Source organism: Bubalus kerabau, chromosome 21 (genome assembly GCF_029407905.1).
Source record: "Bubalus kerabau isolate K-KA32 ecotype Philippines breed swamp buffalo chromosome 21, PCC_UOA_SB_1v2, whole genome shotgun sequence".
NCBI classification, from domain to species: domain Eukaryota; kingdom Metazoa; phylum Chordata; class Mammalia; order Artiodactyla; family Bovidae; genus Bubalus; species Bubalus kerabau.
In genome coordinates this window covers 61342739-61357207 of record NC_073644.1, presented here as the reverse complement: position 1 = coordinate 61357207, position 14469 = coordinate 61342739, and the positions used below count along the sequence as shown (strand labels likewise).

The 14469-nt window shown below is 47.7% G+C and overlaps 1 protein-coding gene and 1 long non-coding RNA gene across 2 annotated transcripts; one reads left to right on the top strand and one right to left on the bottom strand.

The window, feature by feature from the left end:
- Positions 1-146: 146 nt before the first annotated feature.
- Positions 147-13498, bottom strand: GRP (gastrin releasing peptide). The gene is made up of 3 exons (XM_055559347.1): positions 13209-13498; positions 5899-6126; positions 147-346 (listed from the first exon to the last, which is right to left on the bottom strand). The coding sequence occupies exons 1-3, from the start codon at positions 13345-13347 to the stop codon at positions 309-311; spliced, it is 405 nt and encodes a 134-aa protein (XP_055415322.1). The 5' UTR covers positions 13348-13498; the 3' UTR covers positions 147-308.
- LOC129636069 (uncharacterized) lies at positions 1506-2813 on the top strand. Its single transcript, XR_008706613.1, has 2 exons — positions 1506-1894; positions 2261-2813. It is a non-coding gene; the product is annotated as an uncharacterized LOC129636069 (long non-coding RNA).
- Positions 13499-14469: the final 971 nt, after the last annotated feature.

The following is a 14469-nucleotide window of genomic DNA, read 5'->3' as shown; positions in this document are numbered from 1 at the left end:
GCCCTTTGGACAGTATGTTTAAGCTTTTATTGTGACTGGTAACAGGTTGGGGACTGGAATCTAATAGACAGCCTAGATGTAAAGAACATTAATTAGAAGACTCTTTACGGACAATTTTTCACAGCAAACAAGTTCAAACCAGAAGATGCTGCTTGAAAATCATGACTTTAGTCAAAGTTGAAAGGTACAAGAATAGTTAAGTATTTTGCACAAAGGAAATTTGTTGATGATCCAGTAGAACTGATGCCCATAGAATGCAGTTTCTTAAGGGTTTTGTTTTGCTTCTTTGAGGGAGGCGGCAATCTTCGTCAGTTCAGCTGGGGGTTCATTCCTTCATTCTGAGAACCTGGAGTGAAGAGTCCAAGTTAAAAAATATTAGAAAGAGTTAAGCAAATGTAGTTAGTGATGCTGAAGTCTAATACTAGAAAGTAAATCTATTCCCAACAAACCATCACTTGGGAGCTTGATAGACCTCCAGGTGACTCTGAGCACGTTAATACTTAGAACCACAACTGTCCCCCTAGAGGGAAATTAACTTCCTCTTTTTGGGGAGCCACATTATTTTCAGGTCTTTTTGGTATATCAGCTTACTTTATGTCCTGATGCGACTACACAGATGTAGTCACATATATATTTTCACAACGTCTTCTGTATATTCACAAAGTTTTAAGAAAACTTTTCTTAAAAATGTGTCTGATTGAAAGGTAATTGATTTGTAACGTGTTAATTTCTGCACTCTAGCAAAGTGATTCCTTACACATCCATGTGCATTCTGTCTTCTTGCTCTTTTCCGCCATAGTTTGCCACAGGATGTTGAATGCGGTTCCCTGTGCTGCACAGCGGAACCTGTGCTTCATCTGCTCTGTGCACAACAGTTTGTCTCTGCTAATCCCAAACTCCCGATTCATCCGCCCCCCACCCTCTCCCACCCTCGGCAACCGCGAGTCCGCTCTCTTTGCCACTGTTTCTGCTTCACAGATAAGTGCATTTACACAGGTACAGTTTGACTAACATTGGAAATGTAAATGTGTTATTTCCAGGAATTTGCTACTAAAGTAGCAGCTGGGTGGGGGAATTGCTAGGGAACAGTGGAATCTTAATTGCTACTTTGCTTCTCTGGCAAAGCCTCATTCCACAAGTCAAAGCTAGCTCATGAATTACACAGTTACACGTTATAAACCCATGACTGTAAATGGCAGTCGTGTGGGCAACTTGGGAAGAGGAGCTAATGTGGGTTTCTGCCAATTCTACATTGCTTGTTGTTGGCTTGTTGTGGGCTTCTGTTCAAATTAACTAAGACTGAAGAAAGGATGAGTAGCTTTGATTTTAAACCACAGCACCCTTTATCCACTGAGATGAGAAAACACTTTTCATCCAGATGAGAGCTTATTATACCTTCCAAGATTCTCCAGCAATTCAGGTTCCCCAACATCCAGACCAGCCATTTGTTCCTAATAAAGGAATTACTGAGATTCTCAGGTCAGTTATTACCTGCTCAGTGGCTCGATTGTTTTGACCAGGTGATAATGAAGCCAGGGCCTGAGGTTCAATTCCCACACAGGCCAATTAGCTTTGCTTTTCTCCAGGAGGCCAGGTTGCACTGTTAAGGGTCGCCCGCCTGCCTGAAGATGCTGCCACACATTTGTGATAGGAGCCCCGAGCACACAGGGGTCAGACGAGGTCAAGCCCATGGAAGTCCCCTGCGTTGGCTCAGAATATTGAATCTGCGAGCTTGGCTCAAGGGAATGGAAGTACAGTAACAATAAAAAGACAGATTGCGTAACCGAAGAAAATCAAGGGCCTGGAGGCGGAGAGGGTCCATGCTTAGGGTAGGAGGGAACTGTATTTGAGGTGGGGGCCGGCTTCACTCTGCTCCTTCATATAAATGGTCAGGGTAAGCAGAAGCTTTTTAGTATTCTCAATTGTATGTTGTTTTTACGATATATGGGGCTACCCTTAGAGCATTTCACATATTAATAAATAAAGTTATTCCCTTTGCTCATCTGATGGAACAGTCAGAGCAGTCCCTTAAAGGTGAGGGCAGGGAATACCCTGGTGGTTCAGTGGTTAGGACTCTGCACTTGTAATGCAGCGGGTACAAGTTCCATCCCTGGTCCAGGAACTAAGATCCTGCATACTTCATGGTGAGGACAAACTAAATTAAAATAGTACTAACTTAAAAAGAAAAAAAAATTTAAAGTGAGGGCAAATTTGTACATTTACTTTCTTTCCATAACACCCCTTGCAATGCATTCTCCAGGTCCTTTTCCCCACGTCAACCAAATAAGAGAAAAAATGCGAGGCTGAAAAAGAAGAAGAAGAAAAAAAGAGCTGGGTCCAGATTACAAAAGGAACCCAAAGACCAGCCTCAACCTTCACTGAAACTCAGGACAAACCACAGCCACCTCCAGGATTATGGATTAGATTCTGTAGCTGAGCTGAACACTGTTTCATGTTACGGAAACCGTAGGGGGAAAATTCCATTAACTTTTGTGAGAAGGGTAGAGTTAAAAGATATAGGTTTAACCTTGAAAAACTATTGGCCATCATTGCTAATAAAGTTCTGGATCCTGTTGGTCATGATATACTAGTCTAGGTTCAGTGTGCATTTACATAAATCTTTTCCTGAATCAAGTAAATATCTTTGTCATGAAACAGGAAGATGCTCAGTTGTAACTCCAGGTCTGGGAGGTTTGGAAACAGGACTTGATGCCTTATTACTAAAATGGGAGAGGGGAGCATGAAGATAGTTTTTAATTTTAAGAAAAGTCCTGCTGTTAATTCTGATAATGCTTGGCTGAATTATTAAACTTCTTTCTAACACTGAAAGATATAAGGATTTCTAATAGAATGATTCTCTTGGTACTTCCTCTGTGTAAGATAATTGTAGGATGTTTTCAATTTTCATATCAACTTACTTTCACTGAGGTGGAGTATCTAAAGCAAGAAAAGTGATCAACTGTTTTGGTCTCTGCAAAGACTAACTGTTGAATTTGTCTTTCATGCTGCTGGGAAATAAGTCCAAAAGAAGGGGACCAGTGTGTGCAATAGCTAGTTATTCAATCTGAGGTGGAATTAAATGAGATGGGCTTTCTGAAACTGTGAAAAGAGGAACAGAGCGTAAAGAGATGTAATGGAAAGCAGGGCCAGATTAGAAAAAGATGACTTCTTCAGCTCACACTGCATACTGATAAATATCGTCCCCTTAAAACAGCCATCCTCTGTAACTGCCCACCCAATCTATCCTATAGTTCTGCCGCTCAAAGACCTTTTTGGAGCTGCTGCTGCTGCTGCTAAGTCACTTCAGTCGTGTCCCACTCTGTGCGACCCCACAGACGGCAGCCCACCAGGCTCCCCCGTCCCTGGGATGCTCCAGGCAAGAACACTGGAGTGGGTTGCCATTTCCTTCTCCAATGCAGGAAAGTGAAAAGTGAAAGTGAAGTCGCTCAGTCGTGTCCGACTCTTTGCGACCCCATGGACTGCAGCCCACCAGGCTCCCCAGTCCATGGGATTTTCCAGGCAAGAGTACTAATCTTTTGCAATTGCTTTTGAAGTTTACAGAATGTCCTTCTGAAGATGGCAAAAGAACTTTGATCCTTGAGGGAGGAGTTGCACTTTTCAAAACATTCCAGAGTTATGCGGAGCTGGGTTTGGGGGAATAAAGCAACTCGAGTGGATGTCGTTGCTTGAGTCGCCGTGAGGCACTGTGGACTCATAACGTGGTAGGATGTGGTGTGTGTGCACGTGTGCTCAGTTGTGTCTGACTGTGTGCGACCCCATGGGCTGCTGCCCGCCGGGCTCCTCCGTCCATGGGATTCTCTAGGCAAGAAGACTGGAGTGGGTTGCCATTTCCTTCTCCAGGGGGTCTTCCCAACCCAGGGATCGAACCTGAGTCTCTTGGGTCTCCTGCATTGGCAGGCGGCTTCTTTACCCCTAAGACACCTGGGCAGCCAGGGTGTGGAGAGGTGGTATTCTATGAATGCTCTGTGAGGGTAAGTCCATTTCCGTGTTTGCTATTTTAGAGGGTTTTATGGTGGTGATCATGGTTAGTCTTCTGACCAAGGAGAAGGCCTTGCTGTTGGATATCTACCCATGGGAAGTCCAGCAAAGCACTTGACCAAGAATAGCCCAGGTCAGCTAGGGCCCAAGAAGTCAATCACAAATTCCCAGAACCCTCAGAGCCACACGATTCATTAGCAGACATGAGAGCTTATATAACACGAGTGTGGACCAGAGAATCAGTTCCTCGGGGCTCTGCACAAAGTTGGTACTTATTTCTGTATCAGTTGATGTAATCCAGATTTTCTTTCTGAAAAAAGGCTAGAGGAGACTTTCTCTCTAGGTGCTTAATGCAACAAATAAACTTTTTTTGTTTGCATTCAGCACAGAGAACCCACAGTAGACTGACATAGAAAGGCTGTAAGAGACCAGCTAAGGCCTGGCCACACCAGCCCGGAGCCTCTGTTAAGGGGCCATCAGTCAGAGGTAACCACGTGAGAGCTCCCCAAGGTCCGTGAGGGAAGTACGATGTTATTTTCGCCAGAAGCAGCAAGAGGGAAGGCTGCCACTGCCTCCCACACCCTTCATCTCTAGGATCAGCAGGGACCATCCCCCCCTCGAACGGCAGCGGACTGTCCAAGGCAGACCCCACTGGCTTTTCCCGTGAAAGGGTACATGACCGGCCTCCGAGTTTCCTCACCTTTAAAACGGAGAGATGAAGAGAACCTTCCTGAATCTCCCTCCTAAGACTGCTGTGAGCATCCACTCGAGGAAACGGGTAGAGGTAAGCTCTTGGATTACAGAAAATACTTACTAACACTAGTGGTTATTTTTCGTTTTAATTAATTTTTTATTGGAGTAGAGTTTATTTACGATGTTGTGTTAGTTTGGCTACTATTATTAGGAGGATTTCAATGATTACTTTTGCCTTTTGTCATAAATTTCAGGGAAACTTCTTAAAAGTTAACAAGACATCTCATTTTCAGTTGCCCTGCTTTCTTCCTATAAATTTTATTTTCTCTTTCATCTTGTTTACTGTCTTTGTACCTAACAGTGCCAATTTGGTATAAATGTTTCCCTCTGTCCTCTGTAAAATCACATACAGAATGGATTAGTTGACCTGAGATATTTTCACCAAGTTTTAAAATATTCGGATGAGACCCAAACTAGGTAAATTTGGAACAAATATGAAGGGGTACTAGCTTGCATCAGAAGTAGCAAACGAGAATGCTCTCTTGTAAAAGGCTCTTCCACTAGTGTTCATCAAAGAATAAACATATATTGGGACTTCCTTAGTGGCCCGGGGGTTAAGAATCCATCTTCAAATGCATGGGTCGAGGGTTCGATCCCTGGTCAGGGAACTAGATCCCACATGCTGAGGCTAAAAGTTCACGCGCCTCACCTACAGACCCTGCGCCCTGCATCTAAAGAGGTCTGAAACGAAGACCGAAGGGCCTGGGTGCGGCGGCTCAGAGCCAGCACGGCCAAATAAATGAATCTTTAAAATACATACACATGAACAAACATATCTATAGCTCCACAGGGATCAACTCAAATAATCTATGGCCTCACGGTCAAAATATTGGGGAAGGATGTGGTAAATTAAAAAACCCTACCAATGTACAATTGCTAACAAAACTCCTAAAAAGGAATTCGATGTCTTAGGAGGAAAGATAATTGATGACGTCAAAAAGAAAAGCTAGCATGGGGACTAGCCACGCATCCTCTGAGTGTGTACAGCATCTGCCTGCAGGAGCCGCCATGAAGAGCAGCTCTGTTCCTCCCTGCAAAAAAACTTGCCCTCTTCCAATTTCCCCATGCGCCTTCCACCCCCGCCCCAGCCCACCTCTCCTGACCTCCACCTCCCCAGTATGTTCACTGTACCCTTGAGTCTCGAACCTGTGTCTTTGAAGTTGCTGACGTCCTCGGAATCCCAGGCAGGCTGGTGAATGCTCAGGGGCTCCCATGGAGGCATCTGGTGGCCTCGGGCCGCCTTTGCTTGTAGGAGGCTTAGCAAGTTCCTTGTCGCTTCTTCCCACTGGGCATACTCCCTCAGCTGCTCCTTCAGGCTCTCCTCCTCATGAAGTTGTGGGGACTCTGCCACACTCTTTTTTCCCATTAAGTGTCCTGTTCAAAAGCAGAATGGAGAAGGAAATGGCACCCCACTCCAGTGTTCTTGCCTGGAGAATCCCGTGGACGGAGGAGCCTGATGGGCTGCCGTCTATGGGGTCACACAGAGTAGGACATGACTGAGTGATTTCACTTTCACCTTTCACTTTCATGCATTGGAGAAGGAAATGGCAACCCACTCCAGCGTTCTTGCCTAGAGAATCTCAGTGAGAGAGGAGCCTGGTGGGCTGCCGTCTATGGGGTCGCACAGAGTCAGACACGACTGAAGTGACTTAGCAGCAGCAGCAGCAGCAAAAGCAGAAACCATACACAGCCAATATTTTATAATAACTAGAAATGAAGTATAACCTTTAAAATTATGAATCACTATCTTGTACACCTGTAACTTACAAAACATTGGATGTCAATTATACCCCAATTTTAAAAAAGGATATTCAATGCCACATTCATAAAAAATAAAATAAGCATATACTCTGGGTCAAAAAAAAAAAAATCAAAACAAAACCCAAAACAGCATGCCACTAATTTAACCCAGGGGAATGAATGAACGAGAAATTTAAAAAGGCACCGACTGTGTTTGTGCTTCTTCCTCCTAAATGCGATATAAATTGCACTTTATTAGTAGGAGGAGTTAGTTTGTAAACAACAGACAGATTTTGCTCCCAGCTCAAAATCCCTAATGAATGGACAGAATTCAGAACCGCAATTCAGGAGCCCTGGGTCTGGTCCCTCTGCTCACTAGCCAGGTGACCTCTCTCAAGTCATTTTGCACCCCCAGCCTTCAATTTTATCAACCATAAAATGAACATGTTGGGTCACATGACATCGAAGGAACCTTCCACATCTAAAATTCTATCACCAGTTCTGTGTGCATAGAATTCTATTCCCAGCTAAAGGATGGCATCTGAACATCTTCCCCAGTCAATTTTGAATTTCTCCTGAAAAGTCTCCATGCTCTTCTTTGTGTGATTAAAAAGGTGTTGCTTTCATCTTATCTGTACCAAAGGAATTTTTCATTTAAACTTTCTTAGAATTTTAGCTGAGACTGAACCTAAAATTGTACCTAGAAATTACAGTTTGTAATGAAAAATAAATTGAAGACAAGTTCTGGCCAATGCGTTTCAGCCACCGAGATGCAGTATTTTTCTCTTGGAGGTTAAAATGGTCACAAAAGTCTATCAGGAGCTCCAGAGATGAGCATTTGCCATAAAAACAAATAAAAGTTGGTATGCAGGAGGCCAAACCACGAAAAACATAAAAATTCATGTACGCAAATGGGGATAGCCATAGGATCAGAAGGGGATGAAATTTAACGACTGCATTCCTAACACTTTAGCCCATGGCTGAAATATACTCACATTATCTTATTTACTTTCTTCGGTTGATTTTCCTCATTTCTCTGTAATTGGATTTTGTTGTTGTTTAATTGCTAAGTTGTGTCCAACTCTTCTGCGCCCATGGACTGTAGCCCGCCAGGCTCCTCTGTCCACAGGATTTCCCAGGCAAGGATACTGGGTTGCCATTTCCTTCTCCAGGGGATCTTTCTGACCCAGGAATCAAACTCGAGTCTCCTGCATTGCAGGTGGATTCCTTACCACTGAGTCACCAGGGAAGTCTGCGTAATTGAGTTTTAGAACACTTTTAATTTCTCACAGTAATAAAACTATGGTGCATTTGATTTAAAGTTCACAAGGAAAGAGCTCTTTGTGGCTTTAGTGTTGACTGGCATTAGAAGTATGTAAGGCAAAGGCCATGAAAAAGGTTATTGATAGACCCCGAGACCACTTGAAATGGAACGAGGCTCCTTCCTAACAGCTCTGTCTACCAAGAAAGAAGCCCAGGCCGTGACTTTATTGCTTGTGTGTGTGATGTACAGTCCACAGGATGTTTCAATGCGGACTACTTCATTTGACCCACACCCCAATCAATTTGATGAAAATGAGACTTGCCACAGGTTGCACACATGCAAGTAAAGATTCTGGATTCAAATCAGCTCACAGTCCAGACTCTACGGTATTACACTGCTTTCCAAGTGTCTTTGAACTTCCTAAGAATGTAAGGCAGTTAGAAATCATTCTGGGGCTTGGAAATAAGTATGAGGTTTACAAAAGGCTTTCTAATGTCATCAAAAGGAATGGCGATCATATATCACTATGTCATGACTCATTATGTGACTCAGAAAAATTAATTCTGTGCGCATTGGGAAGCCTGAAAATGAGGTTTCCCTGCATTGCAGTGTGAGCTTTGCCAAGTTGCTTAGGGCCTGACACGTCACACAATTTTAAGACTCGATTGAGGATACTGTCCCAACTGAAGGATTGGAATCTTGAAAGGCTGGCTCCCCACTTATCTGCTTGGTGAACTTGGTGTCCAGACATGCACTAAATAACCTTGCCTTTAGCCATCAAAATGATTATGTTGCACAACTTCCCAGGAAGTAGCAAGTCACTTGGCTTTATTACTATGGAGGAAATTGAATCATGATAATGGGAAAGCAGGATTAGAATCTGATGCTCCCAATGATGACCTCAGTTGCTCTTGCTCTTGGTCATTGCCTGTCATCTAGTTAGGATGCTGGAACTGAAGTGGAGGGACGATGGAGATGTTTTTACAAAGAAGGACTTCATTTTTGTCATGCTTGAGTAATTTTGTGACTTTTCTACAACGGAAGGCTAACGTAGGCCTCCACTCTGTGGGTGATTTAACATAGACTCTTGAGACCTTGGGGGCTTCCAGGGCGGCTCAGTGGTAAAGAATCCGCCTGCCGATGCAGGAGACACAGGAGATTCAGGTTCCATCCCTGGGCCAGGGGAGGAGGAAATGGCAACCCACTTCAATATTCTTGGCTGGGAAATCCCCTGGACAGAGGAGCCTGGCAGGCTACAGTTCATGGGGTTGCAAAGAGTCAAACATGACGGAGCCTAGCACACAGCTACACATAGCTATGGGGACCCTGTACTGAATTTCAGTATTTGCCATTTTGGTGGGTGGGTGTTCAGACTCCCTTCCCTAGACCACAGACTTTTGTCCTTTTCTAAGGAAAGTGTACCACCTATAACATCCCAGAGAAACACACATCCCCTGGGTCCTAATGCACTACTTACTTAGCTAGCGACCATCAACCAAATAATTGTCTCCATGACAACGTGGATGATATGCCCACTTCCATCTCTTCTCCCATCATCATTTGTTATGTGTCCATATCACATTAATGGAGATCTCAGCACAGACAAAAGACAGGCACTAGAAAAAATAAACCCTCGCTGGGGTGGGGGTGGGTTTTGTCCTTTTTTATCACTTAAAAATATCACTAAAATGGCAGGTTTGCAAGAGAAAAGAATTTTCTTGAACTGCAAACTTGAAGATTATCCTAACTTCAGACAATATCTATTAAGACAGAAAGTGTTGAGTATAAGAGCTGGTTTTTCTTTTTTTTGGGGGGGGATACTTCAGCCGTGTCTCCCAGTGGCTGGTGCAGCACAGTTATGTAAACCATTCTGCAGCTGAGCACTGGCGTTCGGAATGGAGCCTTCCACGGCACGCTTCACACCAGAGTCAGAACCACGACAGAAACACTGCACGGGCACACAGGGGAGAGGCCCCGTATTAGTGCTGACCTGTATTTGCATCACACACAAAACTTTTCCATGAAGATCAAGCCAGCTAAGAACTGGTTAAGTTTTCAGTCTGCTAACTTCTTTTCCACGGCCACATCACGTTCCTCTCAGCTGGAAGAAGCAAATCACTTAACAAACCTGCAAATTTGTGCTGACAGCTTCTTCATGGCCCGCGATATGTGGCTTTCGTTTGCTTTAATTAAAACCAAACTGCATGTCTTCAGTGATTGAGGAGGACAGGCATTCACTTAGAGCGGAAAGCTCAGTTTAAAACCTAGCGTGGTGTTCATGCTTGTGAGTGCTCACAGGCCAATAGCGGGCACGTCCTCCCAAAGTAAACTCCTCAGCCACTGCAGAAAAAAGTTGAGTCACTTTCAACTCAAATGTGATGCTCTGCATCACCTCCCTCTTTCCCTTCATCAACTCTGCACAACTCTGAAAAAGGAAAATGAGCATGTTTGCAAGAACATAAGAGAATAAGACAATTTGGGGTGCCGCTGGTCGGTACACTTTGGAGCTGGGAACAAATATATGGATACCAAGAGGGAAACAGAGGGCGGGAGGACTGAGAGCTGGGGATGAACACGTAAACACTGTTGACATTGTGTACAAAATAAATAACTAATGAGGACATGCTCTGAAGCACAGAGAACTCTACTTAAGGCACTGTGGTGACCAGAATGGGAAGGAAACCCAAAAGGAAGGGGTTAAATGCACACTACAGCTGACTCACTTTGTTGTACAGCAGAAACCAAGACAGCTTCGTAAAGCAACTATAGTCCAATAAAAATTAGAAGGACACTGTTGTTTATTTATTTTTATTTGGCTGTACCGGGTCTTAGTTATGACATGTGGGCTCTAGCTCCCCGACCAGGGATGGAGCCCTGGGCCCCTAAGTTGAGAGCACGGAATCGTCACCACTGGACCACTAGGGAAGTCCCCAAAATTAATCTTTAAAAAGAAACAACTTAACTCTAGCTTTCCCGCTAGCTCTCTTGTTCTGCTTTTGGCCTTCAAGGGTTACCTAATGATGAGCCTTTTTGGTACAAACACATGTATGAGCAAAAAGAGGCTGGAAATCTGGAGGTTTCCACCTTCTCAGCCCATTGGCTGCTGGCCAGACTAGGCAATGGCCACTTGATCTAAACTCCCAGGAGCCCTTTTTAAGTATTGATAAGGACAGAGTAAAGGGACAAAATAGGTAATTAAGTAGTTAACCCCACTAGGGGATTATAAGTAGGAAAAATATGGGAGACCCCTGTAAATTCACAATTACTCAAGAGAGCAGGTTTGCGTAATGACAAAACCAAGCAGGCTTGCTTACAACAAAACCATGGAACAGAAGTATGAGACATGTCCCTAAACAACAAATCAATGGTGGCATGAGACCCACATCCTGCCAGTGAGCTCAGTAACTTAATGGTCCCTAGGACATGCTCTATGGACACACAAAAAACAACAGTTTGTAGACCTAGTTTGACCACATAGGGACGCAGAACTGCCCTGCCCAACCTGGAGGAGGAGCTGATGGTGGAAGCATGACCATCTACTCAAAGCAAAGAAGTTCTCCCCCTCCCTGTTTTTCCTTTGATCATGAAAGCATAGCCCAGTAAGGTCTCAGGGTGCAGCATTTCTCACCGGCCAACTTGTCAACCTCACAAGCATCCTTTTATAATAAATCACTTCTTATCCATCTCTTTGCCTCTCCCTGAATTCTTTTCTGCACTAAGACATAAAGGGCCTGTGGAACCACAGCTCTTCAGAACCCCCCAAACACACCCAGATGTTTCAGTATCAATTCTAGGTTTGGCTTCTTTAATACCTTCCAAGTGTCCTTCTCTCTGGGTGTGCAGGGCTTTTCACTCATCCCAATCTTTCCTTTCTATACCCCGGCTCCTGGGCTTCGCTGTCTTTCAAAGATGACAAATACTTTCCTGTCTGGGGTTGAGAACTTGGCAAATGATTCCTTAAGTAGTCATGAAAACTGCGCTATTGCAACCCAGAGCTCTCCACTTCTCTGCGGGGAAACCCACACAAGGCACCGGATCTGAGCGCCTGAAGTTCTAACCTCACGCCCGCCACATAAACGCATCCTAGTAGGCACCCCACTGCAGTACTCTTGCCTGGAAAATCCCATGGATGGAGGAGCCTGGTGGGCTGCAGTCCATGGGGTCGCTAAGAGTCAGACACGACTGAGCGACTTCACTTTCACTTTTCACTTTCATGCATTGGAGAAGGAAATGGCAACCCACTCCAGTGTTCTTGCCTGGAGAATCCCAGGGACGGCGGAGCCTGGTGGGCTGCCGTCTATGGGGTCGCACAGAGTCAGACACGACTGAAGCGACTTAGCAGCAGCAGCAGCAGCAGTCTTCACACAGAGATGCTGTAACGCCTCTAAGAGTTGAATTAGCAGGTATCTTTCCAACACACCCTCCCACCTCTCCTAAGTAGATGACTAAGGAAATCGTGAAACACACACGCCGCCTGACATCTCTCTAGGGATCGACTGGCTTCCGGGGAAATGTTGGGTTGTTGTAGCTGGCTGTGGGATAGAGGGGAGGTGGCCGAGGAAGCCGAATGTTTTGTATTATTTGCCAGAGCCTCTGCTCCGCACGGCAGAGGGCTCCGGGGTGATGTAGAAGCGACGGGGTCGCTCCCGGCGGCCCGGGAAGGCAGCGAGCGCGCGCTCCGCGGCCCGGCGTCCAACCCGCCGCGGTGCCGGGCCGGGACCAGCACACCTCCAAGCCAGGAGAGCGGGACTTACAGGCGGAGGGGCAGGGGGAAGGAGCGAGGTTAGAGGGCGAGAGAGGCGGAGGAAATCAGGACTCTCGGGACAGAGACGCGGGATCCGCGTGGAGACCGGGCGATTCCCCGAGCGCGGAGCCTGCTGGACGGAAAGAGGGAAAGGAGGCAAAAGGGCAGAGAAAAGAAAATCGCTTCAAGGCAAAACAAAAAACAAACAAAAAAAAAACCCTGAGGAAATTCAGGCGGGCTCCAAACCGAGATGGGATTCAAGAGCTGAACGGATCTGAAAGGCGGGGTGGGCGCCGCGACCCGGGCCCACACCTGTGGCTTTGTGAGACGCAAAGGCGCAGCCGCCGGGCTGGACCAGGGCTCCGGGACGCCCTGGGGACCCGGATCCCCAAAGTTGTTCGGGGAGAGAACCATGCCAGACAGGGTTGTGATTAGGTGGATAAAGGGTGCTGCAGGGAGATGCCCACGGAGGGTTATCTCTGGGATTTGGGAGAGCTGCGTGCTGGGTGGGTGTCTTGGGGAGGAGAGAAGACAGCGGCAAGGACCGACGGCCTCCCTGGATGCTGAAGGGCAGGGTGGGCGTTTGGGTCGAAAGGTCGGAGCAAACCCAGCCCCCCCAAGGCCGAGCCACAGAAACGCCGGGAGATGCGGAGACGCGCGCCGGCGGCGGGCTGGCCCCGCCGGGACTCGAGCGCGCGGGACACTCACCGACCGCCCAGTGGTTGCCGCGCGTGTACATCTTGGCCAGCGCGCCTCCTCTGCCAGCCGTCACCGGGGCGGCCGATCCCCGGGGCGCCAGGCAGAGGACCAGCGCCAGCAGGACGAGCGAGACCTCGCGGCCGCGCATGGTCCCGGCGGAAAGCGCCCGGAGCGCCGCGGCGAGGCTGGGCGGAGAGCGCGTTCTCCCCGCGGAGGCACGCCTAGGACCCGGAGCTCGGAGGAGCGCCGCCGCCGCCGCCGCCGCCCGCCTCTGCTCCGGCCGCCGCCGCGCCGGGGCTTTATATGCAAGCCCGGGCGGGCGGGGGTGTGGAGGTGGGGGTGGGGGTGGCTCCTCCGCCGCGGCCCCGAGCGCTCTGACGTCTCCCTGTGGCGAGAGCCGGGGCGCTGAACCACAGTCTCCGAAAACCATCCATCTTCCCGCCCAGGGGTGAAAAGGCCGGGTGTACCCCGCGCGCCTCTCTCTTTCCCGCGTAGACCCGCCCGTCACACCACACTGGACTCCTTTCCACCCTCGACGCCGTCGCTCGAACACTATGTAGTGAACTCCTCCTTTCGCAGCTCGGCCAGGGCGCCTCCTGGCTAGCTGCCTTCGGATCCAGCAAGGGGGAGCAAGGTCGCGGCCGCCTGACCCCAGGGGAGAGGGGCGCGGCGGAGCGCGGGCTGTAGAGAGGGATGAACACGGAGGATGGATGTTTTTAGGCCGGGCTTTGCTGGAGGGGATTGGAGCCCGAATTGCAAAGCACTTCTGATTCTCAGACCTTTCCGCTCTGGGGACCACCTCCCTTCCTCGCGTCCCAGCCCACGAAACTTTTGCCTCTCTCCTGCAGAGCGCCCCTAATCCCCGCCGCTTCACCACCTCCAGCAAATACCCTCACCCGACCTGGGCTTTCCGTCCCTGCCCCTGAGGTGCAATGGAAGCTGGAGCGGGAAAGGCGTGTAATGTGACGGAACCGGCAACAGTTTTACCACCCTCCTGGTTCCCTTCATCAGCGTCCGCTAATGGAAGAAGCTTTTATGCCGGTGTCCCTAGGCTGCGCCTACCAGACGGCGCAAACTGTCCCTCAACTGCTGTTTACACACTTCTCTGGGGCTGGGCATCTTTGCTCTGCTCCTTCTGTTCTCGGAGATGAGGAAGGGCCACCGGCTCAACTCCCCAGATTCTCAATGCCATGGATACAAAGCGGGTGGGCGCCATAGCCATGCCGCAGTGACTGGAAGCGGGGAGGATGCTGTTGCCCACGATTCGGCT

Bases quoted from the DNA above. Each gene is read 5' to 3' on its own strand.
- GRP (XM_055559347.1), bottom strand. From the start codon at position 13,347: ATGCGCGGCCGCGAGGTCTCGCTCGTCCTGCTGGCGCTGGTCCTCTGC. The intron at 6,127-13,208 runs GTGAGTGTCCCG...GCTTTTGAACAG, and splicing joins CGGCAACCACTGGGCGGTCG to GACACTTAATGGGAAAAAAG. The intron at 347-5,898 runs GTTCGAGACTCA...TCTTCACTCCAG, and splicing joins CAGCAACTTCAAAGACACAG to GTTCTCAGAATGAAGGAATG.